Source organism: Tursiops truncatus, chromosome 10, assembly GCF_011762595.2.
Source record: "Tursiops truncatus isolate mTurTru1 chromosome 10, mTurTru1.mat.Y, whole genome shotgun sequence".
Lineage (NCBI taxonomy): Eukaryota > Metazoa > Chordata > Mammalia > Artiodactyla > Delphinidae > Tursiops > Tursiops truncatus.
Window position 1 is genome coordinate 51,848,991 of NC_047043.1, and position 23,641 is coordinate 51,872,631.

A 23,641-nucleotide genomic window follows, 5' to 3' on the forward strand; every position below is an offset into this window, starting at 1 on the left:
GGAGGGGTGGCCTGAGAATACTGCAGAGTACTCAGTCTCCAGAGTAGCCTGAACAGTCCTATTCCTATACAACAGCCTTTCTGGGATCTCTACTGAATGCCCTGGGTGTTCAACAACGTTTCTCCAGTCTGGCTCATCAGAACTTGAACCTCTCCCGGCCCAGGTGAACTCTGGGAATTGCTGTTTATCTTATAGCTTCCAGTAGTTCTTTCCAGTCCTCAGGGAGTTGTACCTTTCACATGCACAGATTAGTATTCAACTAGACTCATGGGATCCCCTATGCAGATTTCTATAGCTCTTTTTCTGTATGTCTCTCCTCTCCAGTGTTCTGCACTGCAAATTTTAGCCACTTCAGCTTTCGGAACCTCCAATCTGCTTCTTCTTCAACTCAGTAAGACTCCCTTGCTCTGCCTGCATTCTCCCTTCCTCTCCACGGTCCAGAAAATGCATCCAGGTCAAAACTGTGCTGATCATACTGTTCAACTGACTTGTTTGTTTCAAGAATTACACTCCTGCTCTGCCTGCTGTCCATCATCTGTACACAGTTGTCTTAACATATTTTCTCCAGTTTTCTGCAAGGGGGCTAATCCTGTACCAGTTGTTGCATCATGGCAAGAAGCAGAATTCTCATCACGGACTATTTTTGAAGGTTACAATTTGTGGATTTTTGTTTTGTTTTTCTATCAAGAGATATTCAATTATTTTAGTATATTGACTTGTATCTAGCAATCTTGCTATATATTCCCTTAATTATAATAATTTATCTATCAATTCTTATCATTTTCTGCATGGATAGTTATATCATTTGTTAATAAGGGCAGTTTTGTTCCTTTTCTTGCAATCCTCATAGTTTTTATTTCCTGAGGGGTTTTTTATTTGTTTGTTTATTCTGTTCTGACTAGGACATCTAGTACAATCCAGATTATGAATATTAATAGTAGGCATCTTTGTGTCCGCTCTCTTCAAAGGAATACAACAACATATACAACAAAGTATTCTGGTCGGGAGAAGTGGTAAAAGGAGTTTAAGTGTTCTACCATGCTTAAATTTTAGAAAAATATAAACATACAGAATAGGTTTAGACTTTGATAAGTTAATGATGCATGTTATAATTCCAAGACAACTGCTAAAATATCAGAAATAAAAAGCTTAATATCCAAATTAGCAAAGATAAAGTTACATATAGCCAGTTCTCAGACCCATTCACTTTTTTATTTTTTTTTTTTTTTTTTTTTTTTGTGGTACACGGGCCTCTCACTGTTGTGGCCTCTCTCGTTGTGGAGCACAGGCTCCGGACGCGCAGGCTCAGCGGCCATGGCTCACGGGCCCAGCTGCTTCGCGGCATGTGGGATCTTCCCGGACCGGGGCACAAACCCATGTCCCCTGCATCGACAGGCGGACTCTCAACCACTGCGCCACCAGGGAAGCCCCACTTTATTCTTATACTCACAGAGTTAGTGACCAAAAATCCACCAGTAGATTTTAGACATATAAACATATTTTAAGGTTGGTATAAAGTGCTATTAAGAAAGATTTTTTTTTAAACCACACAAATTTAATCCTTATATATATGATTTTTGGAATATATATATGCTTTTTTGGGGTTATCCTGCTAATGCTTTACTGAATAATCACTAAATCAATGAGTACAAAATTCATTCATAAAAAATACTTATCACAAAAAAGAATATACTTACGCCACAGTAATGCAAGCTTCTCTAACCACCTGGGATCTAAGATCCTTAGCTGAAAGTTTAAGTGCTCCATCCAACAAGCGTAAATGTTGGAAAAAGCAATCATATTGTGCAGCTCCAGCAACAAGCAATGATCGAATTTTCTTAAGCTGAAATAAAGAGAATTTTCATTACTGACATTAAAAAGTGGCAGTGCAAAAAAAAAAACTACCTAAACTTCACTACTGGAACAAAATTAAAAATTTTTTCATTATATTTCATTATATATTCAGACATTTTAACAGCATTAAATGTATCTTTATTAAATAAACATGCAAACAAACAAAAAAGCTTTCTGGAAAAGAACATTATAGATTTAATTATATGCATAATAGACATGTAATGTATGAGTAGGTAAGTAAATTTTAAAGTTTTAAGGGAGTCTTTTCAAAATTGTCACAAAATACACATTAAAATAAAGTTTACCATTTTAACCATTTTAAAGTATACAACTCAGTGGCAATAAGTACATTCAAAATGTTGTGCAACCATCACCACTATCTACTAAGAAGCCTATTTTTAAAAGAACCAAATTTGTAAACTATATTCATCCATAAGCAAAAGTAAAAAATCAAAAGGATCAACCATTAAGTCATCACCATCTCCAATATTTTAACATTATCACACTTACTTTGTGACACAAATAGCTCTTTCTCCCTATTTCTAAACCTTTAAGAATAGGATTGCCAAATGTTTTCCATATAAACATCATACATACCTAATAAAATTAATCAGTCAATTGAGATACACTCAGGTACACATCTGTGCTCACACATACAAGCTAAAAGTTTACCTATCATACCCATTATTATGTATAATTTCATATTAAATTCTGTGGTTTTCTAAATTTTTAAAGATATCTTTAAAGTTAAAGATGAATTAAGGATGGAAAACATAAAAATAAAATACTGTGGATATTAGAAAAACATCTGAAAGAATAGTTATACAATCTTAGGGTATATAAGGTAGGCAAACTATCATAAGCAGAAGAGAAATCAGAAGGCATCTAAACAACTAAAAAAAATTACAATATGGTAGGAAAAAATTATCTGCAATATATAAGTACAATACACAAGGAATGACAGTAAAATAAGAAAAAGACAAATAACCAAATATTAAATTGGGCAAAATAAATATAAGAAAATGTGTTCAACCATACTAGTGATAAGCAAATGCGAATTACAACAAAGACACATCATTTGCCTTCATTAGATTGGCAAAAGTTAAAAAGACTCGATAGCACCCAGTAATAGCTCTTACTGTTAAGATCATGGATGCCTAATGCCTTTGTTCAAAATATTTTGGCAATGTCTACTAAAATAAAATTGCATCTACTCTTTACCCACCAATCCACTTTTAAAAATTTAACCTACAAAAATAAAAACACCATTGTTATAAATATGTGCAAGGATGTTTATTGCAATATTGTTAAAACAGCACAAAATATAAAAACAAGTCCATCCAAGTTTCTAGAAACATACAGCCCACCAAAACTGAATCAAGAATAAATAGATAATTTGAACAGTCCAATTGCTAGGAGTGAAATAGAATCTGCAATAAAAAAAACTCCCTGCAAACAAAGTCCAGGACTGGATGGCTTCACTGGGGAGTTCTACCAAATGTACAAAAAAGAACTTATACCAATCCTTCTCAAACTCTTTCAAAAGACTGAAGAGGAAGGAATACTCCCAAAATCATTCTATGAAGCCACCATCGCCCTGATACCAAAATCAGACAAAGACGCTACCAAAAAAGAAAATTATAGGTCAATATCTTTCATGAATATAGATGCAAAAATCCTCAACAAATATTAGCAAACTGAATCCAACAACACATAAAAAGGATCATACACCATGGTCAGGTTGGATTCATCCCAGGGTCACAGGATGGTTCAACATACACAAGTCAATGTGGTCAAAAACCATATGATCATCTCAACAGATGCAGAAAAAACATTTAATAAAATTCAACATCCATTCATGATAAAAACTCTTATCAAACTGGGTATAAAAGGAACATATCTCAACATAGTAGAAGCTATTTTTGCTAAACCCACAGCCAATGGTTTATGCCAAACTCACACCCAATACTCAATGGTGAAAAGCTGAAAGCCTTCCCACTAAAATCTGGAACAAGACAAGGATGGCCTCTCTACCACTTCTATTCAACTTAGAAGTCTTAGCCACAGAAATCAGACAAAAAAAGAAATTAAAGGTATCCAAACTGGAAGGGAAGAGGAAAATTGTCACTATATGCAGATGACATGATAATTCATATAGAAAACCCTAAAGACCCCACACAAAAACTATTAGAACTGATAAACGAATTCAGCAAGGTACCAGGATACAAAATTAGCATACAGAAATCTGTTGCATTTCTTTACATTAACAATAAACTATCAAAAAGAAAAAGTAAAAAAAAAGAATCCCTTTATAAATCACATAAAAAAAAAAAAAACAAACCTAGGAATAAACCTGAACAAGGAGATGAAAGACTTATATGCTGAGAACCATAACACGTTGATAAAGGAAACTAAAGATGATTCAAAGAAATCATCCCATGCTCTTGGATTGGAAGAATTAATACTGTTAAATGGCCATACTGCCCAAAGTAATCTACAGATTTAAAGCCATCCCTATGAATTTACATTCCCACCAACAGTGCAGGAGGGTTCCCTTTACTCCACAACCATGTAACCCTAAGGAGAGTCATGGTCCCTGGGCATCAATGAAGTTCAAAAAGTAGCACATGGGGAGACACTAACAAATGGGTGAGATAGGCTCCACCTGATTAGCAAAACAGAAAAAAATGGACCCTAACTAAGAAAAGGCCTATTATCTCAATGTGTTTTCCAGAAAGAAATGTTACCTATCAGACTCTCTACTTCATAAGCAAATAAATACCAGGTAGTACTACTATTGAATTTCCAAGTTTTTGAAAAAGAACATTGAAAAAACAAGGAGAGGGATAAGAAAATAAAAAATAAAAAACTTACTGCATTGGCACGCTGATCCCAGTCATGTTTGTCATCTGACAAAATTTCCCTGATTTTATTTAATGTTTCTTCAAGTTCTCGACTAGAATAGATCTTAAAGAAAAGATGCAAAATTATAACATTAATATTTCTTGCCACAGCAAAATTATACCCTCATGTTCAAATAATCTTTCCAGTAATAGTATTATTTCCCATTCTAGCACCATTTTTAAATGGAGAATGAAAATACATTATAGATAATAATAAAATAAAATGCTTTGTCTTCCTTACCTGTTACCCAGGTAAGGGTATTTCTCCACTCATGAGTAACTTCAAATATACTTTTAAAGTACTTTGTCATTTAAAAAACAAAATGCAAATATCCTACAGATTAGTAAAAACAGGACTGAGTTCTCAAAATGACTTCAGGTATATAACATATCTATTGCATCTGTATATTTATTATACAATATTGCAAAAGGACATGTTTTAGGTTAGTCCCTCCTCCGACCCTCTCAATAGACTGTAGCCAGGAGAGCTACATGCTTTATTCCCTCTGGAGCTAACTGTCTGCCAAACACCACTATCCTTTCATTCACTTAACAAATATTCACATAACAGGGATGTAACATTCTAGGCACTAAGGACACTATGGTGAGCAAAAAATAGGCATGGTCTTTGCCTTATGGAACTTATAATCTAGTCAGGGAAAGAAAAAAATTAATCAAATGATATAAAATATGAAATTGCAAATAGAAAGTATCACCAAGGAGAAGCACGTACTGCCATGAAAGTATACATACAATAGGGGGTTTGAACTAGTTAGGAAAGTCAAGCTTGAATTGAGAGCTAAAGCATGAGGCAGACATCATTAGACAAAATAGAGAAAGATCAGCCTTCCCTGCAGTGAACAGCACGTGCAAAGGCTCTGTGACTGAAAGAAACTGAAAGAAGGCCAAGTACAGTAGTAAAGAGTGCAAAGGGGATCAGGGGAAGAGACAGTGACCCAAGGCCTAAGTCAGTCAGTGCACAGTATTTCTCTACATCACAGTCAAGGTTCAGAGGGGGCAAATGACCTAAATTAGTTCAGTTAGAGTGAATTTCAAAGTTTTACATGGTCAACTGCGGAAGAGGCAGAGGGTACTAAGGGAGTGAGGCTCGGACAGCTGCAGCCATGTTGCTGACCATGAGGGAAGACGATGCAGAAGAATCCAGAAATGAGACATAAGAAAGAATGGGGTCCTAGATACCATCTGAGTAGTACAAACAGATACTGCCAACAAATAGGCCCTATTTATATTTTCCACTTTCAACGGCCATTAAATTCCCCTTTTACTTAAAACAAAAACTTGCCAAAAACAAGAGTACAAAGGGGAGCAAGGCATGAGACAAGGCTGAAGAGACAGGAGGGGAACCAGATAAACATTTGTTACAGAGTGATTACTGGAGGCTTCTGAGCCTTTCCTGCCTCCCTCTTTCCCTTCACAAAAGTCCTTCTGCCATATTTAAAAAGAAAGGCAGGTTCCTCTCCCACTCCTAATCTTATTATGATGCTTTGCTCTGGAATACAATGCCAGGCTCCCCCTTCCCTAACAAGGGAAAAAAGGGCCGACTCAAAAATTTACTTCAGTGAGGGGGTACATAATTTTTTAAACATTCTTTTAGAGGGCATACAGAGAGAAGTTTGAATACCACTAAGTTAGGAATTGGCTGCAATAAAATAATTCCTAGGTTTCTAACTTGTATAACTGATTAGGTTTCCACATATAAAACACTGGAAGAGTAGGTTTGAAAGGGGAAGATCATGAGTCCAGTTGTGGGCACGTTGAATTTGAGATGCCTCTGAGACATCTAAAAGGAGATGTCAAACAATCAGTGGAAAAATTAGTTTCGCACTAAAGAGAGTTCTGGCTGAGCGATAAAAACCTGTGCATTACCTATGTAAAGGCAGGAAGTAAAGCCATGGATTTGAAGGAAGGAAGGAAATGGAGAGCGAGAAGAGAGGCCCAGAACCAACCCTTAAGAAATCTCAGTATTCAACAGTCAAGTAAAGAAGGATGTGGCTTTAAAGGAGAAAGAGATGAAGTGGACAGAAAAGTAGGAGGAAAAAAAATGGAAGAACATTGTATCACAGGCACCTTTAAAAAAAAAAGTGGATGTAGTTGGACACTGCAATGTAATATGATTCAATGATATGGATTCAATTTTATTTCAGCCTCACTGAAAAAATCACTTGGAAGTCTAATTGTACCAACAAATAATAATTTGTTAAGTCAATTCAGGAAGAAAAGAATTTGGAAAACAGGGACAAAAATAAATAATATTACGAACAGGCACATAGGCAATATTCATGGGGAATGCCACTTCACTGGCATCCTTACCTGTATAGAAGGGACATCTGTAAAAGCCTTTATAAAATCATCTTCATCAACTGCTCCGGCACCTCCTTCCTTAGAAGCACCTGATAATTAAAAATAAATTTATTTTTTAAAGTTTACTTTTAAGCATTTTAGCACTGAGAACACCATGAAAAATATTAACTCTTTTGATATGAAAAAGGCATAATTTTGAGACATTCCATTTTATAAGAAGGTATTAAAAAAATCTCCAACTTTTCAGAAAAGAGAAGGTACTTAGCAGTAGTTGATTAACTCTCTATAAGGTACTAGATGAGGCTGGTAGTAGAATCCAAACTATAAGAACACAGCCCTCTCATCCCTCATTCAATGCAAGACCAAGGACACAAGAAATACAGGTGAAAGGATAAACATTTAAAAAGCTGAGCAGTCAGTTTATATGACCCTAAATGTCAATAATGATGCCAAATAAGTGAGGCAGAGGATCCACATGTGCTGCAGTGGTCAGGAAAGCAAATGTGAAAGAAATGAGGGTCTTGAAATTAACGTTAAATACACAAATGATTTTTTTATTGCACATACACAATAAAAAAGTAAACTTAATAGGCAGTAGTTGTTTAACAGCCAATAATTAGCTATTGTCTTTCAGCTCCAAATACACTATTTTATATTGTGATGCTGGGCCTAGGACTGAGCAAACCATTTTTCTGCTGATTCTAATGGTTTCCTGTTAAACTGTGTCAATAAGGATGCTGGAAAGAATGAAAGCTGAAGGAAGAAGGGACCTGCTCCTTCCTAACTACTTCCTCTTCTTGTCAGTAAAACCCTAGCAACTCTGGCAGGTTGCTCATTTCAGTAGCAGTTCCAGACTGCAGTTTTTCTAACATTCACTGAAACCAGCTCACTATGCCTGACAGAGACACCAGATAGCTAGTACCTGCTCCACAGAGGTCAAGTCACAGCTCTGCAGGGCCTCTCCTCTAAGCCTCTATGTTTCAATAATTTTAAACTCATTTTGTTCTTCCAGCTTTAGGGGTAGGAGCTATTTACTGTGATTGCTACATCCATGATACTTTATTTTTTATTTTTATTTTTTTCAAATTAACCAGTATTTAAATGGGGAGGGGAGTTGTTTAACAGAAGTAGTATGAATTATAAATATTATTTCCCGGGTAGTCAGCTGCTATATGTAATTGTTGTGCAGAAGACACTAAAATAGTGTCTTTGCTCTTAATGACAGTGGAGAAACCAGAATCAACAGAGGTAACTTGGTTTCATGGAGAACTGTCGTCACAAAGCTCAACTAAGGAATCTTAACACAGCTGCTGAGAGTACTGTGGTATAGGTAGCTGGGGAGGAGACACCTGTTTGGGGGGGAAGGAGAATAAAGCCAGGAAGGCTCTGCACTGATGGACTGTGAAGCCGGCAGAAGGGTCAGTAATCTTCTCGCCTCCTCGGCTTCTTCCATGATACTTTAGTGTTCTCTTCTTGCATTCTTAATTCATCAATACCCATTTAACAAATTATATTAAATTCTCTCTGCAAAAATGACTTGTGGATTCTGTCTTCTAACTGAAATCTGGCTGATAACTCTATTATTTATTTTCTTCGTGGTAAAAATCCAACACATGAAATGGTTTTCAAATACCTAAGATGTACATTCCAATGGACAATTCACTTAAAAAATCTCTCTGGTTAAAAAATTAAACAGAAAATATCTCTTCAATTAAGTTTATCATCTACCAAAGGAAATATTAATACTGCAAAACTGGACTTAAAAAAGTCATCCTAAAAAATAAAAAATACTCAGGATTTCCAAAGGTGTATAAAAAGCTCCTTATCTTAAAAACAAACAAAAACCTCAGAAGGTCTTTGTATATGCGTTTTAACAGCAATAAGAGATGGACCACAGAACAGCATAAAGTTTAAGGCAATATAAAACTGCAAATTAAAAGCAATGACAATTTCATAAACTAAAAGAGGAATGGATGTATGCTTGCTATAGGAAATTCAATTAGAAGAGTAAATAAATTATAGTTACTCCCTAGATATTAAAAAATCCAATAAAATCATAAAACTCCCAACCCCATGCCCATAATCAGTACTAGTAACTAACTGATTACCTGAAAATAATCAGCTAAAGCAAAGAAACAAAAAGATAGCTAACCATATTATCTTAACATCTTATAAGATACTACATTCATTTACAATCTCTTAATATGGCAGGGTTTATTGCTTTCGACAGTGGGTCCTCTGATAGGAGTGCATATGCCTAGATTTTTACAATTTCTTCCCAATCTTTCACAGTTGTCTTTGTCTAAGCCACTGAACAGAAATTTCCTTAGGGACTGGTCCTTACCAAGCAGTTCCTAAACATTCAACACAGTTTTCATAAAAACAAAGTTCTTTCCACATTCATTAATATATTTTATTCCTTTATATTACCACTTCTTGCAAATTACTTTGTTACAATAATAAGAGCAACCATTAGGCAAGTTTGAGAACAAACAACTGACGCCTAGAAAGTATACATCTCAAGTGGTAGAGGAGACCTGTGCAGATGTACCAGAGCAGAGCCAGTTAACAACCTTAGTGTACTAAAGTGTGGAAGACAGAAAGTTTTACAGAGGAATGGAGAAGTGAAGGGGAGATCAGTATGAAGGATTACTACAGTGTATATGCAGTTTACTAAGGTATCATACATACAACAGAATGCTAACGTCGATACATTAACCCGCCAGCCATAACACAATGTCAAAATCCTTCAAGGGGATGCAGAGCATCTGAACAGATCCCAGATAAGGCCAGAAAAATGTGCCAATGACTAAGGACATACATAGGAAAGTCTAACTTTGAAAGTCACAATTTACTCTAATCATAATTTCTTTATTATGCAGTAATTTCTTATGACTAGGGCCAAATAAGCTAGTAGGGAGTGGTGGGGGAGTAGAATATAATGGCTTTTAAAAGTCCCACAGAAGATGCAGAGACAAATAAATGCAGCCTTGTGACTATCTCAGATGTGACAGTTAGGTCTCTAAACCTGGACATGGGCATTACCAAATTTGGTAAGAAATTGCATGGTCTGAATAGTTAACCCTAATCTACCTCACTCTTACCTTGGAGAATCACTTTGTTTAAGCAGAGGGGCTGCTAATGGGAGTGTTTGGGATATACGAATAGTGTAAAGACAGAGGACATTCTGAGCTCCCCATTCTAACCTTGCTTATACCTTGCATGTATTACAAGTAAACCTTTTTACAATCCATGTTTGCCTAATGTTTCCCCTCACCTTGGTTTTGACTGTCTGGCCTACAAAGTAGGAAAAGGATGCCTGCATAGGGAATAAACTGTTGAATGAACTGTTTTATCTCACAATCATCACTCCATTTTCTGATACAGCTTTAAAAAGTTCACCCAAAAATACTATAAAATCCCTTTAGCGCCAGCAAGGAGAATGAATTACATAAGAATACAGTCAAAAAGAGTAATGGGCCACGAATAAACTGTTGAATGAACTGTTTTATCTTGCAATCATCACTCCATTTCCTGATACAGCTTTAAAAAGTTCACCCAAAAATACTATAAAATCCCTTTAGCACCAGCAAGGAGAATGAATTACATAGGAAGACAGTCAAAAAGAGTAATGGGCTTTCATGTCAAATATTACTCCAAGAAAAGGAGAATGAGTGTGCACACCAAGAGGAGATGTGTTTAGATAAATTACGTTTGAGAGCAGCAGCACAAGTAGAGGTTGGGCTGAAGGGACAAGCGAAGCTGGCTTCCAATTCTACTAAAGCTCTTTCAAATATAACTGTGTTAACAATCATACCAGAAAATATTAATGGGCTGAAACAGAACAGAAGAGCTTTGCCCAGCTGTCTAACCACTCTAAAACAGAGGTCAGTAATTTTTTTCTGTAAAAGACAAGAGAGCAAATATTTTAGACTTTATGGGCCATATGGTTCCTGTTGCCATTTCTCAACTCTGCCATTGTAGCCCGAAAGCAGCCACAGACAATATACAATGAACAAGGTTGTATTCCAATAAAGCTCTAGTTGTGGACACTGAAATTTGAATTTCATATGGTTTTCACACGTCATGCAATATTATCCTTCTTTTGACTATTTTTAATCATTTAAAGATGTAAAAAATATTCCTAGCTCATGGGTGAAACAAAAACAGACAGTTGGCTGGATTTGGCCTGTGCACTATAGTTTGCTGATCCCTGCTCTAGAATCCACTCTAAGCTGGTAATCACTTGGTTGGGAAGCAGAGGGAGGGGAAGTGGGATTAGAGGGTACTGTCATTCAGGAGATACCATGGTTTCTAGTGTGCCAGACTGCCTAGACGAGGCATTCTCAGAAATCCTCAAATACTACTTTAAAAGGTTCAAGTATAAAGAGAAAACTCCATTCTACTTAGTCCTTAACTACTAATAAGGTGAAGTGCTGGATACAATGGTGAATGAAACAAAGGGTAAAGTACAGATACAGGAGCAAGGAGAGCAAAGTTTTAGAGATGGAAAGAGGCAGATTCTTCTCAAGCTACAGTGAAGCGACTAGCACTGAAGAGAAAGATAAATGCTGGAAAAACAACATGGAGGGAAATATGGCAGGAACCTTGATGAAATTCATACAAAATTTATAATTTTCAAAGAGAGTTACACTAATGAAAGCACTATCAGTGCTTTTGAAGAGTGCTATGAAAAGACAGAAAAGCTTTCTGGATCCCCAACTTTCTAAGGGAAGTAGGTTGAAAACGACAATCAGCTGAAAACACAGGACATTTTGATACAAAAGAAGAAAAGATTTCGGGGGCAGAGCCCAGAGTCCAGGGCGAAACCAAGAACAGAAGAAAACACTGATTTAGAGAAGCACACCCAAAGAGAGAATGAAACCTTCATGATGGAACATTCATGACCCCTGTAATAAGGGAACTAACAGCAGGTTCCTGTTGGATTTCAAAATTGCTATAAATCAGTGACTACTATGAAGTTCCCGTTCCTTCCCCCAACCTTTTTAAAGAAACTTATTTATTTAATTTATTTAAAAAAAATTTTTGGCTGCATTGGGTCCTTGTTGCCGTGCGCAGGCTTTCTCCAGTTGCGGTGAGCTGGGGCTACTCTTCGTTGCGGTGCACAGGCTTCTCATGGCGGTGGCTTCTCTTGTTGCAGAGCACAGGTTCTAGGCACACGGGCTTCAGTAGTTGTGGTTCACGGGCTTCAGAGCACAGGCTCAGTAGCTGTGGTGCACGGGCTTATTTGCTCCACGGCATGTGGGATCTTCCCGGACCAGGGCTCAAACCCACATACCCTGCACCGGGCAGGTGGATTCTTAACGACTGCGCCACCAGGGAAGCCCTCCTTCCTTTTTTTTTTTTTTTTTTTTTGCGGTACGCGGGCCTCTCCCGTTGCGGAGCACAGGCTCCGGACGCGCAGGTTCAGCGGCCATGGCTCACGGGTCTAGCTGCTCCGCAGCATGTGGGATCTTCCCGGACTGGGGCACGAACCCGTGTCCCCTGCATTGGCAGGCGGACTCTCAACCACTGCGCCACCAGGGAAGCCCCTCCCCTTTTTTTAATGGGAGTGTCTATTATGGTTTTTCTGTCCTGTATGTTGAGTATGTGGGGTGCAAGTAGATGTCTTTTTAGTTCAGAGGCCTCTGCATGGAGAGGAGCCACACCAGAGGATAGAAACCTCATGCATCTGGACCTGATGCAGATCAAAGGATCACAGACTTTGAGCCTGATGGTATAATTAGGATGAGACCTTGGGGAAATGTCCATGAATGCATTTTGTGTGTAGGAGGCATGTAAATTATCGTGGTCAGAGGGCAAGCTGCAGTAGGCTGGCTGCAAGGGTAGCAGCAACAATTGCTCTCATTCTTGACAATTGCTCCTTTTACAATGTGACTTTGCAGATTTCCCTATTGAAAAGTGGAGTTCCCAGTAAAGAGGTGGAGAAGAGTAACTGAGAATTCTGGTTGAGACAAGACCTAGGAGAGGCTGAAGGGGTCCCTGATTGGTTATTCCCCAGTGTCCAGCAGAAAAAAAACTTCTCAGAGGAAAGCTTCTAGAATCCCCAATTTGGACCTAAAGGACTTCCACTAATTAAGTTCAAGCAACGAGCTCACAATCTAAGTTTAAATACATTTGATCCTTGAACAAAACAGGTTTGAACTATGCAGGTCCACTTAAACAGTTTTTTTTTTTTTTAAAAACACTGAGCTGTACACTTTGTCTAGCTATCTAGCTATCTATCTGTCCATCTATCTAACTATTTTTGGCCGCAGGGCCTGCAGGACCTTAGTTCCCTGACATTCCAATAAACCTTTATTTCTAAAACCAGATAGCAAGGACACATTTGGCCTGCTGGCTGTAATTTGCCAAATCCTGGTGTAGATAGAAAACCCAAAATAATATACAGTAAAATCATTAAAAATTAAACTTTAGCTAGGTGACTAGATATAAAATCAAAATATAATAATTGATTTCATTTCTATGCATCAGCAACAAAGTTAGAAATTTTAAATTAAGAAAATACTATGTCCAGGAACCTTGAGGACATCATGCTGAGTGAAATAAATCAGACAGAGAAAGACAAATATAGTATGATCTCGCTTATATGTGAAATCTAAAAAACAAACAAACAAAAAAACAAGCACACAGATACAGAGAACAGATTGGTGGTTGCCAGAGGCAAGGGGTGGATGAAATAGGTGAAGGGAGTCAAAAGGTACAGACTTCCAGTTATAAAATAAATAAGCTATGGGATGTAAAGTACAGCATGGTGACTAGAGTTGACACTGTACCGCATATTTGAAAGTTGCTAAGGGAGTTAATCTCAAAAGTTCTCATCACAAGGGAAAAAAAGCTCTGTAACTGTGTATGGTGACGGATGTTAACTAGACTTATTGTGGTGATCATTTTGCAATATATAAAAATATTGAATCATTATATTGTACAACTGAAATTGATATAACGTTGCATGTCAACGATACCTCAATTTTAAAAAAAAAAGAAAATGCGTTGACTCTATAGATGAATTTGGGGAGAACTCACATCTTTGTAACACTGTTTTCCTATCCAGGAATGCAGTATGTCCATTTATTTATGACTTTTAAAATTTCTTTCAATGAAGTTTTACAATTAAAAAAATTACTATGCTTCTTGGGACTTCCCTGGTGGCACAGTGGTTAAGAATCCACCTGTCAATGCAGAGGACATGTGTTTGAGCCCTGGTCCGGGAAGATCCCACATGCTGCGGAGCAACTAAGCCCCTGCGCCACAACTACTGAGCCTGCACTCCAGAGCCCATGCTCTGCACCAACAGAAGCCACCGCAATGAGAAGCCCACGCACTGCAACGAAGAGTAGCCCCCTCTCGCCGCAACTAGAGAAAGCCCGCACACAGCAGTGAAGACCCAACGCAGCCAAAAAAAAACTACGTTTTTTAACATAAAATAAAAATATTCTGAGGTATCTAGAAATAAAACAAACCAAACAAACAAAAACAAAACAAAAAAAGTGAAAATCCTTGAGGTGGAAAAAAGAATAAATTTTAATGAGACATTAAAGAACACTAAAATAAATGGGTAGATATTCTGTGTTCATGGACAGGAAGACTCAGTATCATAAAGATGTCCAGTCTTCCCAAAGTACTGCCATAATCAAGCCTCCAACAGGATTTCTTGTGGAAGTTGTCAAGCTGATTCTAAAGTTTGGAAGGGCAATGGGCCAAGAACTGTTGAGATAATCCTTATAAGAAAAGGGAGGAAGTACTTGCCCTAACAGAAATGAAAACTTACAAACCTAAGATAATGATGACAGGTTTTAGTGCAGGGATAGGCCAACTAATCAAATGAACAAAACACAAACTTCGAAACAGACCCACAAATGTACAAAAATTTGATACACGACAAAGAAGTGATTCAGATCAACAAGGAAAGTAATTCAATAATAATGCCTAAAATTCAACAAAATGCTGAGATAATGGATTATCTAGTTTAAAAAAAAAGGTTATTTCCTTACCCAATTTTAAAACTTACAGTAGACATTCTGATTCCCATGGGAAAATGGTAGTCATCCAAATTCAAATCAAATGTTTTACTAAATACTCCAAAAACCAGAGATCAAAAAGAAAAACTGTCCACAGCACATACTTGTAATACAAGTTCTCACTTCAAACTTCAATTTACAGCTAAATGGGGAAATATAAACAACCAAAACCAGCAATGTCAATTACAGAGTCCTCACTGGAGAGAAAAATCCGAGGAATTTGTATGGAAGAGGAGGATCTTGGCAGTGGAGTACGAAGACATCAAATATGGTTCCCCTCGGAACAAGAGGTAAGTAGCACTTAGAAGGTGGAGGTATTCCTTCAAAGCTTGGCGGATAAAGGAAAGGAAGAAAAAGATAACAGTTCTACTGAAATGAGATGGTATCACAGAATCAGAAGCACTGAATAGAAAGCCTTCCATGTATCATTTAGAAAAGAAGTTGCATTTCACTATACCAACAGAAGAGGGCATTCCTGAACTAACAAACAGTAAATTTTTCTTTCTGGCCCCACAGAATCACTTATTAAAAAATATTTTTAGGACATTTGAGGAAATTTGAATACAGAATGGAAGTGCTTAAAAGGAGGTATATAGTTAGAATAAACTTACAGAAAATAAAAGGGCTTAAAGGAACAAGTTAAATATCACCACAAAGAAATCAGACAAATCCACAGCATGGGACAATCTAAAAGACAACTAGCATAGACTCTTTTAAAAAAAAGTCAATGTCATGGTATAAAAATTGGTGAAGGGATTTTTTTATACATAATATTATGGAATTTTCTGGCATATGATAATTGTATTATGGTTATAATGAAGCACACCTTTAAGTCTTAGGAGGTGTATATTAAATATTTATGGCTGAAATGTCATGATGTCTACAATTTGCTTTCCAACTGTTGAGTTTTGGAAAAAAAAAGAATACGTGTGGGAATATATCTATATGGAGATGGTTAAAACAAATATGACAAAATGCTAGTTATTAAATCTAGGTGATGAGTGTTTACTGCATGCCAACTTTTCTATATGCTTAAAAATTTTCATAATAAAAAGTTTGGGAAACCACTCACTAAAAAGTTAGAATAAGTAAAGATAAACATCAGGAACATCAGTAACCAAAATATATCCAGTTAGTAGTATCTCAATTCAATGGAGTAAAGAATGCTTTATCCAATTGCATCGACATTAACTTGCCCATACATAAGGAAGAAAAGAAATTAAAATGAATATACTGTCACTTTATACAAAAAAAAATTCCAGATACACTTAACAAACTAAATGTAAAATAATTTATGTTTTAGAATAAATTAGACTATTTGTATAAACTTTGGGGACTAGACAATAGTCCTTCTTATTCAAGACAGGAAATTGGGAAGTTAAAAAAAAAAAAAAAGGATAGATATTTTACCTACCAAAGCAAAAATTTTTTAATTTTGACATAAAAATGCCATAGACAAAGGAGGAACTGAAGAAATATTTGTAACTTTTAATAAAAGCATAAAAGGCCTAATATTTTAAAAACTGTAACAAACTGAGAAGACAAAACAGCCCAATTAAAAAATGGGCAAATAATAACAAATTACAACTCACACAAGAGGATATGCTAATCCCTATTAATGAATTTAAATATTCTGAATCTCACTGGAATATAAACTCTGGGAGGACAGGGCGTTTGTTCTTGTTCACTGATATTTCCCAGAGATTACGAGAACAGCAGCATACTAAAAGCTTCCAGTAAACATCTGCTAGCTGCTGGCTGGCTGGATAGACGGATGAGGATTAAGAAAAAGAAGTACCATTTTTCACCATCACAATGAACCTGTTATATTCAAGGCCGGAGAAGGTAAAATAATGTCTTTATTAAAATTAAAAGCACATGATTCACTCTGTTATAAAGCAGAAACTAACACACCATTGTAAAGCAATTATACTCCAATAAAGATGTTAAAAAAAAAATTAAAAGCGCACACAACCTTGACCAAGCAACCTCATTTAGAGGAGTCTATTCTACAGATCAGAAGCACCAGAATGACCAAATACATAAGTACATGGAGACCTGCATTCTTTGTAATGGCATAAAGTTGCGAACAACCTGAATGACACTGACAGAGAAATAGTTTATTAAATCATGGTACATCAATAATGTGGAACACTGTATAGCTATTAAAAGAATGTGATAGCTCTCATTCTTGATGCTGAAGGACAGAAGGATGTTTTGTGAAAAAAAAGCAAGTTGCAAAGTGTTTACTAGTATGTTTAATGGGGGCAAAAATAAAATCTAATCTAAATACCTACACAAATAAAAATGGAGTAAGATGTGGAAGGATATCATACATAACACTGGGCAATGAGATTAGAAAAGCAAGATGGTATGAAAGTTTTTTTTCCTAAACATTTCTCTAATGTTAGACTTGTTAACAGTGGGTATACATTTTATATTTAAAAAATCAAATTATGCCATTCAATTTATTAGTAAGAAACACATAAATTGGTTCTAAAAAAGAAAAATGCCAAGTTAATGGAAAAAATTAAATTTACAGCATGCCCGTCACAGAAATAATGCTTCTTACCAATTCAGTAATATAATGTAATAAATATAAGTTGGAATTGTAAGTTATTACAAACTTCTACTTTATATGGATCAAGTATAACAAATCTAACTAATGGAAAATCCCTCACATGTGTGATCTATATTAATATTTCACTCTTTTCTGAGGCAAACCTTGAAATCAATTTGCCTACCTATATGACACTATAATTTTCTAACACTTAAATCTCAGTCAAAAAGTATAGGCAAATGAAGTATGGAAAGGCCAAAACACTAAAAACCACTAACACTGGTTGGTGGGATAATGAGCATGGACAGATATTGTAATTTCTTTTCCAATTTCTTTTCTGCTTTCTTTCTTGAGCATTCCTATGGTCTCTTCAGTGCCTAACATGAAGCCTTGCACACAGTAAGCTCTACATACACATGTAGATAAAGACAATAACTCATCTGTGAAGAGACTGGGTCTTCAATATATCTACTAATTTTAATCACAATAATTTGGCTGTTTATATTAATTTCCTCCCTTCTCAAACATTCTGAATGCTTCAGAAAATAAACCTTGCACAATGAAATTTCTTTGACTTTAAGTCTTGCACAAGAGGTAAAACAAAACTGAGGACAAAGAAAATAACTACAGCAAAACACACATATTCTTAGACACAGTAGGCCATTGGGCAGTTTATTGATTTATATTTATAATAACTTATTGGTTAATTATTCAAATCTTATTTACCTTAAAACCACAGTTAAGAGAGACAGCACCAGGGCATCTTATGATGAATGACATGGGATTCACAGAAATTTAAGACAGAATGGTGACTGGCCAATCCTTAAATTCCAAATGTCATTAATAGTGTTTTGCTATATGGGATAAAAATACGAAATATGTATTATATGCGGTATTAGTGAGGAGATGACCCAGAGATAATCCAAAAAGCCCTTGACGGTGGGCCAAACACTGGGCCCTTGTTTCATCTCTGCTAATAACTAACTGATCTTGGATACATCATTTAGCTTTCTGAGGCTTAGTCTCTTCATCTGAACTGTGGTCAGATCATCTTTTAAGATCCCTTCAAGGCTAAAATCTTTTGGGTTTAGTATCATTCCCTGTCATTAAGGGGAAGAAAGGAGGAAGAAAATGAGCAAAACAAAATACACAAACAGAAAAGTTATTTGGTTTTACATAAGTTCAAAAACAAGAAATTTAGGTTTACGAATTAAAAACTTAGATTTCAAGATTAAACAACAAATTCTGTGAGATTTGTTTTATTAAATACATATTGATTTTCATGATCTTTATTTGTTTAAAAGGAAAAACATCTTTGTTGTTTGCATCACAGGAAAAAATGGGAATGATTAGCATAATTTGTGGAAAACAGATACTTAGACATTCTTAATAAAACCTCAGGTAAGACATAAAGTAAAACTAATATAAAATACCCTAAAGACAAGTAAGTACTACTGAATTTGAAAAGACAGTAATTAAGCAATTGTAAGAATTCAAAGTTAAAGCCATTTCAAAGTAGCCTTTGATATTAGATGGAAACAATTGAGAGAAAATACTCTGTCTGCTTGAATGAATGGGCAAGTGAGAGAGAACAACAGAACTTTGACAATTGATGATTTGGTTAATGATGTGTTTCAATGATTACATACAAGCCTCAGTGACAAATCACTAACGTCAGAATCTGGTACTAATGATAAACAAAAACAATTATATCATCATCTAATTCAATTTTTATTTTTAGAAAAGAATAGCAGCCAAAATAATTGGTACAGGAATAAGGACATTATAACTCAGTAAGCTTTAAAAAGGCAATTTCAAAAAGAAAACTCTAAAAAGTATTTCCATTTATAATGAAAAAATTACCAGTTTGCTTACTTCCAAATATTCTATTTTGCTGGGAATCATACTAGTTGAGGTTTAAAATGACTGATTTGTGGACCCTGAAAGTAGTGATCATTCCTGTAGATTATAACCTCAGAGCTTTAGGATCTAGAAGAGTTCTTATTTACCCAGTGAGATTAGTGTTGGTGGCAGTATAGCAACGTGATTTTTGTGCCTCATCTACTTATTAGATGCATGACCTGTTCAAGTTGCTTAAATTCTCTGAACTTTAGTTTGCTCATCAGTAAAACTGAGATAAAGTATCTAACTCAAAGAGTTCTGAGGTTTAAATGAGAGAACATAAGTAAAAACATCCCCCAATTTTAAAAAACTATTACCTAAAATACTATAGAGATGTAAGTATTACAAATAATCTGGTATAATCAGCAATTGTATTAAAGCCATAAAGCCAAAAGGAGGGAAAATATGTTTATCTAAATTCCTATTATGAAGCCACAAATGTTATTCAGAAAATGGACTATTTAAGGGAATTCAATTTATCCTTATTCTAATTAGCAAAGCACAAAGGTAACACTTTTGACATCCACATAATATGGATTTTTATAGCCATGATATATTTGGAAAAGGTTATGGGAGCAACCCATAACCTTTTCTTTTTTAATTCTCCTTGGTTTAAAAGCCCCACAATTACAATATGAGTAGAAAAGGTTGGCACACCGAGGCAAAGAACAAAACAAAACTAACACACAGTAAAGATTAAACACAGGTCCTACTGGCTTTAACTGGCTAGGATACTTTGCTAAAAATAGCATACATCTCTTTAATCTTGACATATATCTCTGGGAGAAGTGAAGTAAATTAAACTCCAAAACTTCAGAGCAGATTCAATCAGGATTCCAAAGAAGCTCACTTTATTATTTTGGTAATCCTTCTGAAAAGAAATTTGTTAAACTCAGTGGACTGTGACTGGCTTATACCACTATTGTATACCTCTGTCTACCATACTCCTTTAATTAGGAACTAATCATACCTGTTTATTATATACCAAGGAGTAGCAAATAAAATGCCTGGACTAAATCACCATTATTCCATGTAAAGTTATGAGAAAGAAACTGTAGTCTAGAAAACACAATAGTTATATAAAGAGAGACAGGACAACCTTCAAGAATTTGAAAGTATTATGTTAACAGATAATTCATCTTCCCTGCCTAAGTTACAAGGAGGCAGATTTTAATGCAATATAAAAAAATAATTAAATTTATCCAGAATTGAAATGGCTTATAACTTTTCTGGAGGATACTACGCCAAACTGAAAGAACACAAGAAATCTCTGTAACTTTTGATTAAGTAAACTTTAAAAATTTATTCCAAGGAAATGATTGGAGATATGCTAATAAAATATATACTTAAAAGAATGATGGCACCGTTTATAACTGCAGAAAACATGAAAGCAGCCTAGATATGAATACTAACCATGAATAGTTTTAAATTAATAATTTTAGACCAATGAGGAAATGATCAGGGTAAAATATTAATGAGACAAAAGGTATACAAAACTACAAAAGGAAGGGTGCCAATTCTGTCCTCCTCCTGAGAAAATATTTCTATGTGTAAAAATAGTTAGAAAAGTTATTATAAAAATAACTGGAACAAAGTACATCATAATTTATCAGTTGATTATGTCTATACGTAGTGGTACTGCAGATGGTTTTTGTCCCAAATTTTAATCCATGAGCACATATTTCATCAGATGCTGAATAATCATCTATCAGAATATTTTGAAAGGGATTGCTATACTTGAATAGTAAATTTAACTATATGACTCCCAAGGTCCCTTCTAACTCAAAGATTCTACAACTCTAAGAAAACATTCTACAACTGATTTAAAAATCAATAAGCTTCTGCCAAGAACAAAAAGATCTAAAGTTAAATTTTCAAAGAAGGGCTGATAGCCAAGAATAACAATTTCTGAAGCAATATCAGTATCCTCTAATAGCTTTTTTCTTACAAAAATGGGTAATGAATGAACCTAAATGAGCTATGGCAAACAAAAGAAATAAACTAAAAATTGCAGAATGAATACGCAACTGCCAAAAGACTGAGGAGGAAGAAGTGGAGGAAGAGGAGAATGAAAAAAGAACGAAGGTCTCTCCCTTATTTTTATCAAAAGGGCCACTGCCAGGATGGATAATATAATCTGTATGAGTGATTAATGACTACAATCATGAAAGCTACCTACATTCTCATATCTGGTAGGACTACAAATCAGAGAAGGGGGGAATGGCATTAAGAAAGTCTACTGTTTCTTTAAAAAGAAATCTGATTTTATCAATTTGATTAACATCAGAATTAAGTGACCTTTGGTAGGTAAACTACAATCTTCAATTTTCATCTAAGAAAAGAAAGTAAAACATGAAAATCAGAGCTAATTATAAACTACTGGCTCAGATTCACAAAAATGTTAAATATTTTCACCATGAATTTCAAATATTAATCCATTTTAAGTCAAATAAGACAATTTCATAAAATAATTATCATAGTATCATAGATTGGAAACCTATATCTCAAAATAAAAAAATATTCCTTGTAGTAAGTGAAGGTAGTCATTTGTTACAAAAGTAAGAAAGCAAAGAATGTCATTTACTTTTTACCAGAAATAAGTAAGAATGCATAATAGACATCATGTAATAGGATATAATAACTAACATCTGAATGAGAATACACTCCTATAATTGCAAAACAAAAATAAAATAATTAAAATACTAAAGTATAAATTACCCGAAATATCCAGAGAAATCAATAAGACATTTCTATTAAACAGTATTTTATTTATCTATTTATTTATATGCATGCAAATATGTGTGTGTGTATACCTATACCATACCATCTTTCTTGTTGGTTACATGACATATTAGTTAAAGATATTTAAGATGAAATATTTATAATAGTTTTCCTATATTTAGAATATCATATAACATAGAAAATAACGTTTGGTTGTATAAAAAGATCAAGAGCACACAACTTAGAGAACCTGGTCAAAATATAGTTTATTTTTCTTTCCTTTTTGCTTTTACTAAAAGAACTACAGACAGAGAAAAAACAAAATCCTGAAGACCATGACTTTCCCACCAGCTATCATAAACAAGGAAAAATCTGTTTTCCCAAATTATAACTAACACACAAATTTATTAACAAAAAAGAGAAAGAAAGGAACTACTGTCTTGTTAGTATTAAATATTTACCCTTTTTCTTATAGGATTCATTTTACCATAAAAACTTGGCAAAACTAGCACCTGAAAAGGACTCACAACTTTCTAATTAGTATACGAAAAAATACTCATTAAAAATTCAAAGATTAGACAATATGCTAGAAATAGTTTTAAAATGATCAAAGAATGTACTATTTTCTGTATAACTGCATAAAACCTGTTTTTTCCTATTTATTATTATCTAATCCAGAAAATATTTTTGAGGCAATTTTACTTGACCACCACCCATTTCCTATTGTGACAAACTATTCAATACCCAGTATCTTCAAACATTTTTCCAATGTTAGAGTATTTAAGACTCATGCCCTAGATGAATATATAACATTACATATATCAATATTTCTTTAACAACTAAAGCATCTGAAAATAGCCAAATTCTGTAAAACCTTTCTCCTTAAAAACAAAAAACAAAACAAAACCCAAACCCAAAAAATTCCCTTAAATATCTTTTCATGGCTTCTGAAAAATAAATACTCTCAAGAAAACACAAACTCATATATGTTCTGACAGGAAATATCAAAATACAATATTTTAAACATTTTCAAAAAGGCAGCACATTCTTCTGTGTGTTGCAACAGACTCTCCAGACCTGCAATCCTGCTGCAGTCATGAATAAACATATGCCTCTAAAGTTCTAAGTATGTGTGGCCATATCAAGGGCATGAGGCATGCACATCAGATTTGAAATGGATTTACATTACCTCCAACCTTAGGGCCACCTGCTGAACCAGGCTTCCTTGCACTGTTGACAGGATTTCCGGATGTTTTAGGTGCAGGAACCTTGAAGGCTGAAGCAGCTGATGATGGCCTATTTCCATCCACTGATTCTTCATCATCAAAGCTTTTATC

At 35.1% G+C, this 23,641-nt stretch overlaps 1 protein-coding gene across 13 annotated transcripts in view; it reads right to left on the reverse strand.

Moving 5' to 3' along the window:
- CLASP2 (cytoplasmic linker associated protein 2) overlaps positions 1-23,641 on the reverse strand; it is a 177,290-nt gene that overhangs the window by 100,063 nt on the left and 53,586 nt on the right. For all 13 annotated transcript variants that reach the window (XM_073810969.1, XM_033864535.2, XM_033864534.2 and 10 more), the window contains 4 exons: positions 23,494-23,640; positions 7,089-7,168; positions 4,729-4,821; positions 1,698-1,843 (listed from right to left, as the gene is read on the reverse strand). In XM_073810969.1, coding sequence (XP_073667070.1) covers positions 1,698-1,843; positions 4,729-4,821; positions 7,089-7,168; positions 23,494-23,640 — 466 coding nt within the window. The remainder of the gene's footprint in view (positions 1-1,697; positions 1,844-4,728; positions 4,822-7,088; positions 7,169-23,493; position 23,641) is intronic.